We start from the raw sequence: 12546 nt of genomic DNA on the forward strand, positions 1-12546 counted from the left end.
ACAGATTCTAATTCTAAGAATCATTCAATTTTAATTTTAAGATTTTAAATTTAAATGAAATACTATATACTTCAAAGAAATGTATATTTAAAAAGTCTTAACAATTAAATTCTCTAAAATAGTCATAACTTTAGAATAAGTTCCATTTATGAAATAAAAAGTCAAAACTTTCAAGTAAATTTTTTTAACTTCTTACAAAATACAGCTGCCTTTTTACCCTTTAGGAAGTGGAATCATTCAAAAAATAATGACTCTAATCATGATTATCAAAATTCTAAAAACAAGCCTCTGGTAGCACACGTTTTAAAGCAGAAAGTTTATATAGTATTTTAAAGCAAAATAAAATCATCTCACTTATTTACTTTTTTAATGGTAAATTTTTTATCTTTACATATTCTTGCTATGTTAGTGTATTTTGGCACAGTGGCACACACTGTGTGTGTGTGTGTGTGTGTGTGTGTGTGTGTGTGTGTGTGTGTGTGTGTGTGTGTGTGTGTGTGTGTGTATGTGCCCCATGTGACTACCGACCTGTCTGAGGTGTTTAATGCCTTCAGACCACTTCACCAACATTTCATTTCTGTTACTAAAATGAGTAAATGTGTAAGTGTGAGTATTTTCCACCAGGGGGCGCTGCAGCACCTTGATTCGCGTGCTTTAATTTATATTACATATACACATATAAACACCTTTATATAAATTCGTAATTATATAGTACATTAACTAATTAAGATGTAATTTAATAATTAACTTACTGTACTTAAAGTGGTTACTACAAATGACTTTTATTACTTAAAACTGTTCAGTAATTTTGAGTGACCTAGAGCAGAGTATCCACAGTGCGACCGTTATATTTTAGAACGTTTAGTTTAATTGCTGCACTTTTTAAATTACATCCTGAACTTCATTTTTAAACGAGTTTAAGACCGAGTCGATTACATTTCACATTTAATTTGCTTGATTACTTTGTTTATCGGCAAATTCTGTTTCCAGGTGATCGGTAAAATGAGGGTGAACCCAACATTTCCTCAGAAAGACGTTAACAGTAACACAGGCAGCAGAAGCTCCAGTGTAACAGGTACATTCACCCGTTATTACCACCGGTTATAACTGTGACTGATGTTTGTTTTGAGCTTGTAAATATACAGTATAGTAACATACAATTTATTATGTACATTATTTGACCAAAAGTATGTGGACATCCCTTGTAATTATTAAGTTCAGGTGTTTCAGCCACGTTGCCAACAGGTGTATAAATCTATAAGAAAAACAAATAATATGCTTCCAAATGTATATAACTCTGTATTAATGCCTTTAAATCATGAATTAGGATGTCCAACAATCTTATTGTGAGTTGTTTACATAGTTTATCAAACATAGAGTGGAACTAGTGTGTCAAGTTTAGGAACACCAAAAACATGAAAAAGCCCATTTAATTAATACTTTAAAAATACTACACAGACTTAATGACAATGAAATTAAAATGAGAATGAAAATATCTGAACTCAACACCATAGAAAATCTTCAAATTTAAGTGAGGCCACTACTTTTACTTACATTACTCTAAAACACTAAAAACTAAAAGTACTTAAATACACACTATATGGTCAAATGTATGTGGACCTCCTAATTATTAAGTGTTAGCCATGCCCATTGCAAAACTCATAAAATTACATATAATACATAAATAATATAATGACATAGAGCAAGGATCATAAACATAAGGTTGGTCAAATTTGGTGTGGAGAAAATCCATTAGCCTGCCCAGAGTGCAGACCTGAACCCTAATGAACATCTTTGTGATGAATTGGAATCTAGACTGTGAGCCAGGCCTTCTCCAACAAGTGCCTGACCTCACAAATACTTCTATGACTCTATGGGCACAAGTATCATTGTTCTTGTGGAAAGCCTTTCTAGAACAGTGTGCGCCAGGTGAGAGGTATCAGCTTCAAATAAATCCTCATGGTTTTGGAAGAGAATGCCTTACGAGCTCATGGTCAAGCGTTCACATACTTTTGGTCATATAGTGTAAGATACACTGAGAGTGAATAAGCCATGTAATAAACATGTACATAATTTTAACCTGCTTAATCTCATAATATCTCTTCTTTTGTACAAACAGCTTCAACTACTGATGCAAATACACCAGTGAACATACAAAAACATGATGCTAAGAAGTTAATTCAAAATCCTAACCACCAAAATACACCCACATGTTCTCATCATGATGCTCATGGAATTTCACATGCAGCATCCACCCCACGATTTACACTCATCAAGAGAAGATGGAGCTGTCCAGAAATCCTCCTCTGCAAGACAGTAGAATCAGACTGGCAGTACAAACAAAGCCAAAGTCTGCAGTATCACAACAGTGCCAGGCGGGTATTGGCACGAAAGGTGCGCTCTTGGATACTGCACACCTCCAGCTCTGATTCAACTCCTTCCCCACCTCGCCGCAGAGTGCACTCCTACTATACACGCCGCTACAGGAAGCGCTTATACCTATACCGGGCACTGGCAGTACAGAGGAGACAAGTGCGGCTTATCCGGGAGGCAGAAAAAAATATTGCAAAGGTTGGTCAAAAAACATGTGATTTTAAATGTGATTAGCTCTGCTTTTGTTTTCCTGTGTGAATTAAATGGAAAATTTGCACATGTTTTATACACCTACTTACATAAGTAGAATTAGTTTTACACACCTACTGTCCATAAATTCATATTAGTTTATTATAATAATAATATTAGTTTATAGTTTATATAATAATTTTAATTAGTTATTATTATAATTAATTACTTACTCGCGCCTTCACTTTCTTAACCGCTTATCCAATTAGGTCGCAGGGGGTAGCTGGAGCCTATCCCAGCTTTTCAATGGGCGCAAGGCACACAGTAACACCCTGGACGGGGCGCCAGTCAATTGCAGGGCAGACACACACACACACATACACACACCTATTCACCTATAGGGCAATTCAGTGTCTCCAATTAACTTGACTGCATGTTTTTGGACTGTGGGAGGAAACCGGAGCTCCCGAAGAAAACCCACACAGACACGGGGAGAACATGCAAACTCCACACAGAAAGGACCAGGACCGCCCCATCTGGGGTTCGAACCCGGGACCTTCTTGCTGTGAGACGACAGTGCTACCCACCGAGCCACCGTGCCGCCCTTATATTAGTTTATTATAACAATAATATTAGTTTATTATTATAATTAATATAATTATTATAAACAATTAATATTAATTATAATTATTAATTATTATAATGAATATTATTTATAAATAGTTAATATAATAATAATAATAGTTTATTATTATTATTAGGTTCAGTACGAATTTGGACAACGTAATAGGGGAAATCACTTTGCTACTTGCTAGTAATATCTGTTTTCTTGGATAGTTTGGGAGATAGTGGGTTATTCCGCTGCTAGCACACCAGCGCTGAGATTCTGAACTTCTCTGTGACTGGGCGTCATCTAGTGGGCACAATTGGCAGTGCCTGCAGCAGACACTAATTGGCACCCGTGTCTGCTAGGGCAGCACTATGTGGGTGGGGTCTTCTAATGCTGTGTAAGGACCCTGATTAGCAGATAGAGGCGCCTGTGCAAAGTGCATGAGTGAAAAAGAAAGGGTATGCTAAGGACAGTGCACGGGTCAGGAGCAGGAGCAGACTAACCATGTACTTTTTTAAAAAAATGCGTCAAACTAGCCCTGTTTATATGGGCACAGAAAAATTACCATCTTTAATCAATTATATTCACCATGCTAGCCCACTACTGCTGGGATCCAGGGTTTGAATCTCCAGCAATGCTATCTGCCAGTTGGGTGCTTACAGTCGTGAGTGGCTATGTCATGTTTGAGCCAGTCCAGGGAGTTTGACTGCATTGCTCACAGTGATTCCGTAGAAGCTGGACCCTGTGACCCTGACCAGGATAAGGTGGTGCTAAAACATGAAAATAAAATAAAATGATGAATAAATAACATTACAAACCTAAATTACATTACAGACCTTTTGAATAACACCATTTAATTGATAAGCTGCTGTATGTATATTTTGACGCACTGATTAATACACCGATCAGGCATAACATTAAAACCACCTCCTTGTTTCTACACTCACTGTCCATTTTATCAGCTCCACTTACCATATAGAAGCACTTTGTAGTTCTACAATTACTGACTGTAGTCCATCTGTTTCTCTACATACTTTTTTAGCCTGCTTTCATGCTGTTCTTCAATGGTCAGGACCTCCACAGGACCACCACAGAGCAGGTATTATTTAGGTGGTGGATCATTCTCAGCACTGCAGTGACACTGACATGGTGGTGGTGTGTTAGTGTATGTTGTGCTGGTATGAGTGGATCAGACACAGCAGCGCTGATGGAGTTTTTAAACACCTCACTGTCACTGCTGGACTGAGAAAAGTCCACCAACCAAAATTATATCCAGCCAACAGTGCCCTGTGGGCAGCGTCCTGTGACCACTGATGAAGGTCTAGAAGATGACCAACTCAGACAGCAGCAATAGATAAACGATCGTCTCTGACTTTACATCTACAAGGTGAACCAACTAGGTAGGAGTGTCTAATAGAGTGGACAGTGAGTGGACACGGTATTTAAAAACTCCAGCAGCGCTGCTTTGTCTGATCCACTCATACCAGCACAACACACTCTAACACACCACCACCATGTCAGTGTTACTGCAGTGCTGAGAATGATCCACCACCTAAATAATACCTGCTCTGTGGGGGTCCTGACCATTGAAGAACAGGGTGAAAGCAGGGTAATAAGTTATGTAGAGAAACAGATGGACTACAGTCAGTAATTGTAGAACTTCAACGTGCTTCTATATGGTTATGAATTTGAGTTGTCAAGTGCTTTATAATAAATAATTTTTGTTTTTAATTTTGAAACCAGGCTGGTGAATCATCTCCAGATTTCCCTGCAGTTAAAGGTTGGCGTACTTTAATTTTATTATTTCACAATATTTATCATTCAGTTATTCAAATTTATTTTGTATGTAGGAGCTGCAGAATGTCCAATTTTAAGATGTTCTTTGTTCTTATTCTTGTTTAACACAGGAACCACTGAAAATCTAGAAACTCTTGGTTTACTCTATCAGAAAGAGAAAAGAAAGAGAAGCTCATCGTCAGGCCCGAGTCCTCCAGAAAGGAAAACGTTATCACGGAAAATAAAACACAAGTCGTGGCATCGCCAGCTGGACTGCAGCAGCACAGACTCCCCTGTTTCAGAGCGAAGCACCAATGCCAGTTCAGTCAGTGCCTGCTCTTTTTGTAGTTCTGGCAGTCAAAGTGGTGCAGTCTCAGACATCCATACCCCCTCCCAGACTGGTCCATTAAATAGATCTTCTGTAGCTGCAGATCCATGTACGAATAAGAACAGAGGATTTACTTCTGATCAAACTGTCCTCAAACAGTGCAGTAAAATCGGAGGCTTGAAACAACCCAAAAGCAAAACATGGACTGAGATCAATTTTCTCGAAATTAGCAGCAATATACCAGAGGCTGCAGCAAATTCTCCTTCAGGAATTCTAAAAATGGTCAAATTTGAAGGTGCACCCAGCTCTGGTGGTTCCTCTTATGTAGCAAAAATGCAGGTCGCTAAGATAGGCAGCAAGTCAGAGCCTTCAGTACAGAGAATCCCAAACACCCTGCATGTGACTAAACCCAACAAGAAGGTGGCAGGATGTCCCAAAGGCTCTGCAGCAACCAAAGTAATGGTGCAACCTAAAACCTACAATGAGACGACTCAGAAAAGTCAAATTAATAAGATCAGTTTGACCCCTAAAGTGTTGTCAGTATCTAAGAATGTTCCTTTGCCAAAGCTTGCTTTAAGATGCTCTAATGACCCTCAAACAAAAAATGTCAGCAAGACATCTTCACACAAAGCTTCACCAGCAATTCGATCCAAGGATGCCCAAGCCCTGAAGATACAATCAACCAGATTCAGACCAGAGAATCCTCCATCTTTCAAAATATCTCAAACTCCTCTCAAATGCCTAGCAAGTTCTGCAAGTCTGAACAACCCGAAGACAATTACTCCAACACCAGTGCCTTTCAGAAAACCAGACACACCAAGACCGAAAACCTGCCCTGAATCTTTGAAATGGAAGAAAACTCTTGAGCTAAGAACCAAGACCATGGGACTTGCATCTGCAGACATGTCTAGATTCAAAGGACAGTGTTCACGAAAATGTTCTTATGAACCATCACCCCTCAGTGTTCATGAAGAATCTCCAGGGTCTGGAAACCTACGTGAGCCTTTTAATGAGCAGAACTTGAACTCAACACCTATCATCAAATCAGTACTAAAGCCCTTTCATGAAAACAAGCCTGATGACAAAGGTGGTATTATGAAGGGGCAAGATCCAGCTCGAGGATTAGTGGCACCATGCATGGCAAGTCCAAGTGCCATTCAAGGTATAGCTGAATTATATACATGGGCTGTATTTAGGGATATACACTGATTAGCCATAACATTAAAACCACCTCCTTGTTTCTACACTCACTGACCATTTTATCAGCTCCACCTACCATATAGGAGCACTTTGTAGTTCTACAATTACTGACTGTAGTCCATCTGTTTCTGTGCATGCTTTTTTTTAGCCAGTATCACCCTGTTCTTTAATGGTCAGGACCCCCACAGGACCAACACAGAGCAGGTATTATTTAGGTGGTGGATCATTCTCAGCACTGCAGTGACAATTACATGGTGGTGGTGTGTTAGGTTTTTAAATACCGTGTCCACTCACTGTCCACTCTATTAGACACTCATACCTAGTTGGTCCACCTTGTAGATGTAAAGTCAGAGACGATCGCTCATCTATTGCTGCTGCTTGAGTTGGTCATCTTTTTTACATTAATCAGTGGTTACAGAACGCTGCCCATGGGGTGCTGTTGGCTGGATGTTTTTGGTTGGTGGACTATTCTCAGTTCAGCAGTGACAGTCAGGTGTTTAAAAACTCCAGCAGCGCTGCTGTGTCTGATCCACTCGTACCAGCACAACACACACTAACACACCACCACCATGTCAGTGTCACTGCAGTGCTGAGAATGATCCAACACCCAAATAATACCTGCTCTGTAGTGGTTCTGTGAGAGTCCTGACTATTGAAGAACAGCATGAAAGGGGGCTAACAAAGCATGCAGAGAAACAGATGGACTACAGTCAGTAATTGTAGAACTTCAAAGTGCCTCCTCTTATTTATTGGAAAATCTATTATCATTTTAACTATTAAAATATTGTAAATATACTTATATTATAATATACTCATATATTCCGATTTTTTTGGGATTAAAGATTTAAAATTAAAATTTATGAGTTATGAATTATGCAGCAAATATCCATAAATATTAACTGACATACCTTTTTCATATGTTTTGTTTGTACTGTTACATTATATATACAGTGTATCACAAAAGTGAGTACACCCCTCACATTTCTGCAAATATTTTATTATATCTTTTCATGGGACAACACTATAGAACTAAAACTTGGATATAACTTAGAGTAGTCAGTGTACAACTTGTATAGCAGTGTAGATTTACTGTCTTCTGAAAATAACTCAACACACAGCCATTAATGTCTAAATAGCTGGCAACATAAGTGAGTACACCCCACAGTGAACATGTCCAAATTGTGCCCAAAGTGTCAATATTTTGTGTGACCACCATTATTATCCAGCACTGCCTTAACCCTCCTGGGCATGGAATTCACCAGAGCTGCACAGGTTGCTACTGGAATCCTCTTCCACTCCTCCATGATGACATCACGGAGCTGGTGGATGTTAGACACCTTGAACTCCTCCACCTTCCACTTGAGGATGCGCCACAGGTGCTCAATTGGGTTTAGTCCATCACCTTTACCTTCAGCTTCCTCAGCAAGGCAGTTGTCATCTTGGAGGTTGTGTTTGGGGTCGTTATCCTGTTGGAAAACTGCCATGAGGCCCAGTTTTCGAAGGGAGGGGATCATGCTCTGTTTCAGAATGTCACAGTACATGTTAAAATTCATGTTTCCCTCAATGAACTGCAGCTCCCCAGTGCCAGCAACACTCATGCAGCCCAAGACCATGATGCTACCACCACCATGCTTGACTGTAGGCAAGATACAGTTGTCTTGGTACTTCTCACCAGGGCGCCGCCACACATGCTGGACACCATCTGAGCCAAACAAGTTTATCTTGGTCTCGTCAGACCACAGGGCATTCCAGTAATCCATGTTCTTGGACTGCTTGTCTTCAGCAAACTGTTTGCGGGCTTTCTTGTGCGTCAGCTTCCTTCTGGGATGACGACCATGCGGACCGAGTTGATGCAGTGTGCGGCGTATGGTCTGAGCACTGACAGGCTGACCTCCCACATCTTCAACCTCTGCAGCAATGCTGGCAGCACTCATGTGTCTATTTTTTAAAGCCAACCTCTGGATATGACGCCGAACACGTGGACTCAACTTCTTTGGTCGACCCTGGCGAAGCCTGTTCCGAGTGGAACCTGTCCTGGAAAACCGCTGTATGACCTTGGCCACCATGCTGTAGCTCAGTTTCAGGGTGTTAGCAATCTTCTTATAGCCCAGGCCATCTTTGTGGAGAGCAACAATTCTATTTCTCACATCCTCAGAGAGTTCTTTGCCATGAGGTGCCATGTTGAATATCCAGTGGCCAGTATGAGAGAATTGTACCCAAAACACCAAATTTAACAGCCCTGCTCCCCATTTACACCTGGGACCTTGACACATGACACCAGGGAGGGACAACGACACATTTGGGCACAATTTGGACATGTTCACTGTGGGGTGTACTCACTTATGTTGCCAGCCATTTAGACATTAATGGCTGTGTGTTGAGTTATTTTCAGAAGACAGTAAATCTACACTGCTATACAAGTTGTACACTGACTACTCTAAGTTATATCCAAGTTTCATGTCTATAGTGTTGTCCCATGAAAAGATATAATGAAATATTTGCAGAAATGTGAGGGGTGTACTCACTTTTGTGATACACTGTATATATATATATATATATATATATATATATATATATATATATATATATATATATACAGTATATATATATATATATATATATATATAATTTTGTTTTTATTATAATAATAATGATTTCATTTTATCTTTTTTTAATACCCAAATTCCCTAGCTACTGTGCAAAATAATATGGTGGAACAACAGAAATTCAGCAAACCACATCCTTCCTCTAACACCCAGTTCACCACAGAAATGCCTTTCAGCACCTCCAGCCAAATGATCGGACAGGCCATAATCAGTGCCATCACTTTTATCATGAAAATACAGCCAGGATCTGAGTCCATTACTATAACCTGCAGCCCATGTCCTAGCAGTGAATCTTCACCCTTTAAAATCAATGACAGAGAGCAGACAGGCAGCAAAGGGGCAAGTGTTTCTAGATGTCAATTCTATTCTGTCAAGATCGAGCCACTGGAACCTGATGAGACATCCCAAGGGCAGGATACTTCTCAGCTCATTCGAGGAAGATTCTGTGGACCGATGCAGGTGAGATCAGATGTACTTTTCTGCATTAATGCTGCCATCACAGAAGTGTAAATGACCTTCGCCAAGGGCACTGACACACCATTTCGTCTTTGGTCAGGAGCACACAGTGTCCATTTTTTCCAGAAAAGACCTGGAATGCTGATTCATCTGACCACAATACACATTTCCAGTGTGTGATGGTCCATCCTAGATGCCTTAGAGCCCAGAGAAGTTGACTCTGTATTGTAGTGCTTTAAAAGGTTTGCTAAAGTAATCCCTCACCCATGGGGTTATATCAGCTATTGTTGAGTGACAGTTCTTGGCCTTTACGCACTGAAATTCCTCCTGATTCCTTGAATCGTTCAATAATATTATGCACTGTAGAGTGAAATTTGCAAATCTCTTCCAATCTTTCTTTGAGGTACATTGTTTTTAAACATTCCAGTCATTTTCTCACACATTTGTTGACAAACTGGAGATCCTCTGATCATCTTTGCTCATCAAAGACTCAGCCTTTCCTGAATGCTGCTTTTGTACCAAACCATGATTACAATCACCTGTTGACATCACCTGTTTTGAGTCACATCATTATTTAGTTTTTTCACCTCATTACTAGCCCTAAATTGTCCCCGTCCCAACTTTGTTTGGAATGTGTTGCAGGCCTGAAATGCCGGAATGGAGGTATATTAACAAATAAAATGACAAAACATGAAATATCTTGGGTTCAAACTGTCTGCAATCAAATAAAATTGTGTGAATGTGAATATAAGGAACACTGCATTTTTATTTTATTAGCATTTTCCATGCTGTCCCAACTTTTTCTGATTTGGGGTTGTGTATTTAAAATGCTGCTGGTGGCTTCACATGTTTTAGAGGAGCTGTGCATTAGCCCTTTGCTCCTCATTGGCCAGCGTGGGTGTCGTACAACCTGCAGAAGTCACTGAAGTAGAGAAAGGTTTCACTTCCACTGTGTCACTGTGTGCCCATTGCTGTCTGGTTGAGGTGACTGCACTAGTGATGGAGGATTTGCAGCACTGTGTTTTGCGTGGCTCATCATACACTATACAGCTCTCTGTGAGACTCCATCACTTGCAGGTGAAGATGAAGATGCGATTGACCGACTGTGTGTGTGGAGGGGGCGTGTGAAAGTTTCAGCCCACCACAGACAATGTGGGAGGTGGAGCAGGCAGTTAGGAATTGGCTATCCTCAGATTTAGAGAAAAGGGGAGACATAGTAGTAATAATAATATAAAAAGTAAACAAAGGAAGAAACGATATTAAATGAAGTAAGAGTAGCACTGACATATGCTTTTATGATTGTGTTTTGTTTAACATTTTTCTTATTTATAGGGTGAAGGAGATAATGGCACTAATCTTTTAAGTGGAGAACAGTTTATTCCAGCAATGATGGTCGATTAGGACAATTAACAAGCTGCACGGTCACAAGCAGAAGGCAGAGGAATGTAAACCTGTGCTAGTAAAACATACACATTCACAACATGAATAACCACTTTATACTTTCAGCACACAGTTTTTACACATTAATAGTAAATGTAATTGAAATAGATTTAATGTAAATGCTATGAAAGATCAAACAATAGCATGTGATGTACAAAGATGGAAGAATAATAAATATAATAATAAAATAAATATCTTCCTGATTCAAATTCGCTTTGAGAAAATATAAAAGCATGCATTGTATAGTAGAGGTATAAATAAGTATAAATATACCAAAAACAAACTATGCAAAGTAATTTAGAATTTGGCTGAAAAACCCAGAATCTGGCAACCAGGCGTATAGCGCCAGTGACGTCTACCAGGCAAGGTGTATAGTGCCAGTGCCCTCTGCTGTTTAAAGTGAATATTGATTTGAATTGTGGAATTTTTTAATCGGTTATTAACTGTCGTGTGGTGCATCATTACATCCCTAATAAATACACATACTATATTGCCAAAAAATATGTGTACACCTCTCCTAATTATTGAGTTTTGGTGTCAAATCTATGATTGCACCCTAGCAATCATTCATAAAGGCTTAACAAAGTTTGGTATGAACAAACTTCAGTGCCCTTTACAGAGCTCTGATCTCAACCCCAATGAAGACTTCAATGAATTGAAACGTCAGTTGTGAGCCAGGCCCTAGGTTCAACATCAATGCCTAACCTCACAAATGTGCTTTTAACTAAGTGGGCACAAGTTCTGGCATTTACATAAAAATTCAAAATCTTGTGAAAAGCCTCAGAAGAATGTGGGCTGTCGTAGCTGCAAAGGAAGGATGGGGGTGGGGGTGGCTGGCAACTCCAACATATGCTTTTAGAATGGGTGTAAGTGAAGGAATTATTATTATTAATACATTTTATGTTATTCATTTATTTGCATTACCTGCTTTATTTTGGTCAGGGCTTTGGATTGCGTTGTGCCTCTGTCAGTATGCCCATCCTGAGCAATCCCATGTTTCCCCCCTCATGCTTTGTATTTGGTCCGCAAAGGGTATTTATAAGATTGATAATTTGTACGCTGATGGCATATGTCATTCTCAAACCTGTCGGCTAGGTATGGTCTGCCCAATACTCACATTTTTCGGTTTTTCCAGGTCAGACATTATGTACAGTCCCTCTTTCCTTACTTTTCCAATCGTCCCCCTGAGTCCATTCTTGATCGAATTTTTTCCCTTGACCGGGCACAGAGGCGTCTCATCTCACATATCTATGGCATGATTAATGCCATTCAATCGCCTGTGGTAGATTCACATAGGGAGGGGTGGGAACGGGACCTGGGGGCTGCCATCACGGATAGACAATGGTGCTCAATACCAAAGGGAGTTCACTCATCCTCTATCTGTGCAAGACATGGTTTGTTGCAATGTAAGGTGATTCATAAAGCACACCTCACAAATGAGAGACTAGTGTTTTTCCTGATAGGAGCGATGCTTGTTTGCGCTGTAAACAATCTCCCGCGGATCATTCGCACATGTTCTGGACCTGTCCTAAGTTGGTAGATTTCTGGCTTCAAATTTTCGACACTTT

At 39.8% G+C, this 12546-nt stretch overlaps 1 protein-coding gene across 1 annotated transcript; it reads left to right on the forward strand.

Moving 5' to 3' along the window:
• The first annotated feature begins 932 nt into the window (after window positions 1-932).
• Window positions 933-11170, forward strand: LOC134332555 (uncharacterized). Its single transcript, XM_063014243.1, has 6 exons — window positions 933-1075; window positions 2120-2571; window positions 4916-4952; window positions 5080-6438; window positions 9168-9541; window positions 10871-11170. Exons 1-6 carry the CDS (start codon window positions 1003-1005, stop codon window positions 10937-10939), a joined length of 2364 nt encoding a protein of 787 aa, XP_062870313.1. The 5' UTR covers window positions 933-1002; the 3' UTR covers window positions 10940-11170.
• Window positions 11171-12546: the final 1376 nt, after the last annotated feature.

The sequence above is a fragment of the Trichomycterus rosablanca genome, chromosome 18 (assembly GCF_030014385.1).
Source record: "Trichomycterus rosablanca isolate fTriRos1 chromosome 18, fTriRos1.hap1, whole genome shotgun sequence".
In the NCBI taxonomy this organism is placed as follows: Eukaryota; Metazoa; Chordata; class Actinopteri; order Siluriformes; family Trichomycteridae; genus Trichomycterus; species Trichomycterus rosablanca.

Bases quoted from the DNA above. Each gene is read 5' to 3' on its own strand.
- LOC134332555 (XM_063014243.1), top strand. From the start codon at position 1,003: ATGAGGGTGAACCCAACATTTCCTCAGAAAGACGTTAACAGTAACACA. The intron at 2,572-4,915 runs GTTGGTCAAAAA...TTTTGAAACCAG, and splicing joins CAGAAAAAAATATTGCAAAG to GCTGGTGAATCATCTCCAGA. The intron at 9,542-10,870 runs GTGAGATCAGAT...TCTTATTTATAG, and splicing joins GATTCTGTGGACCGATGCAG to GGTGAAGGAGATAATGGCAC.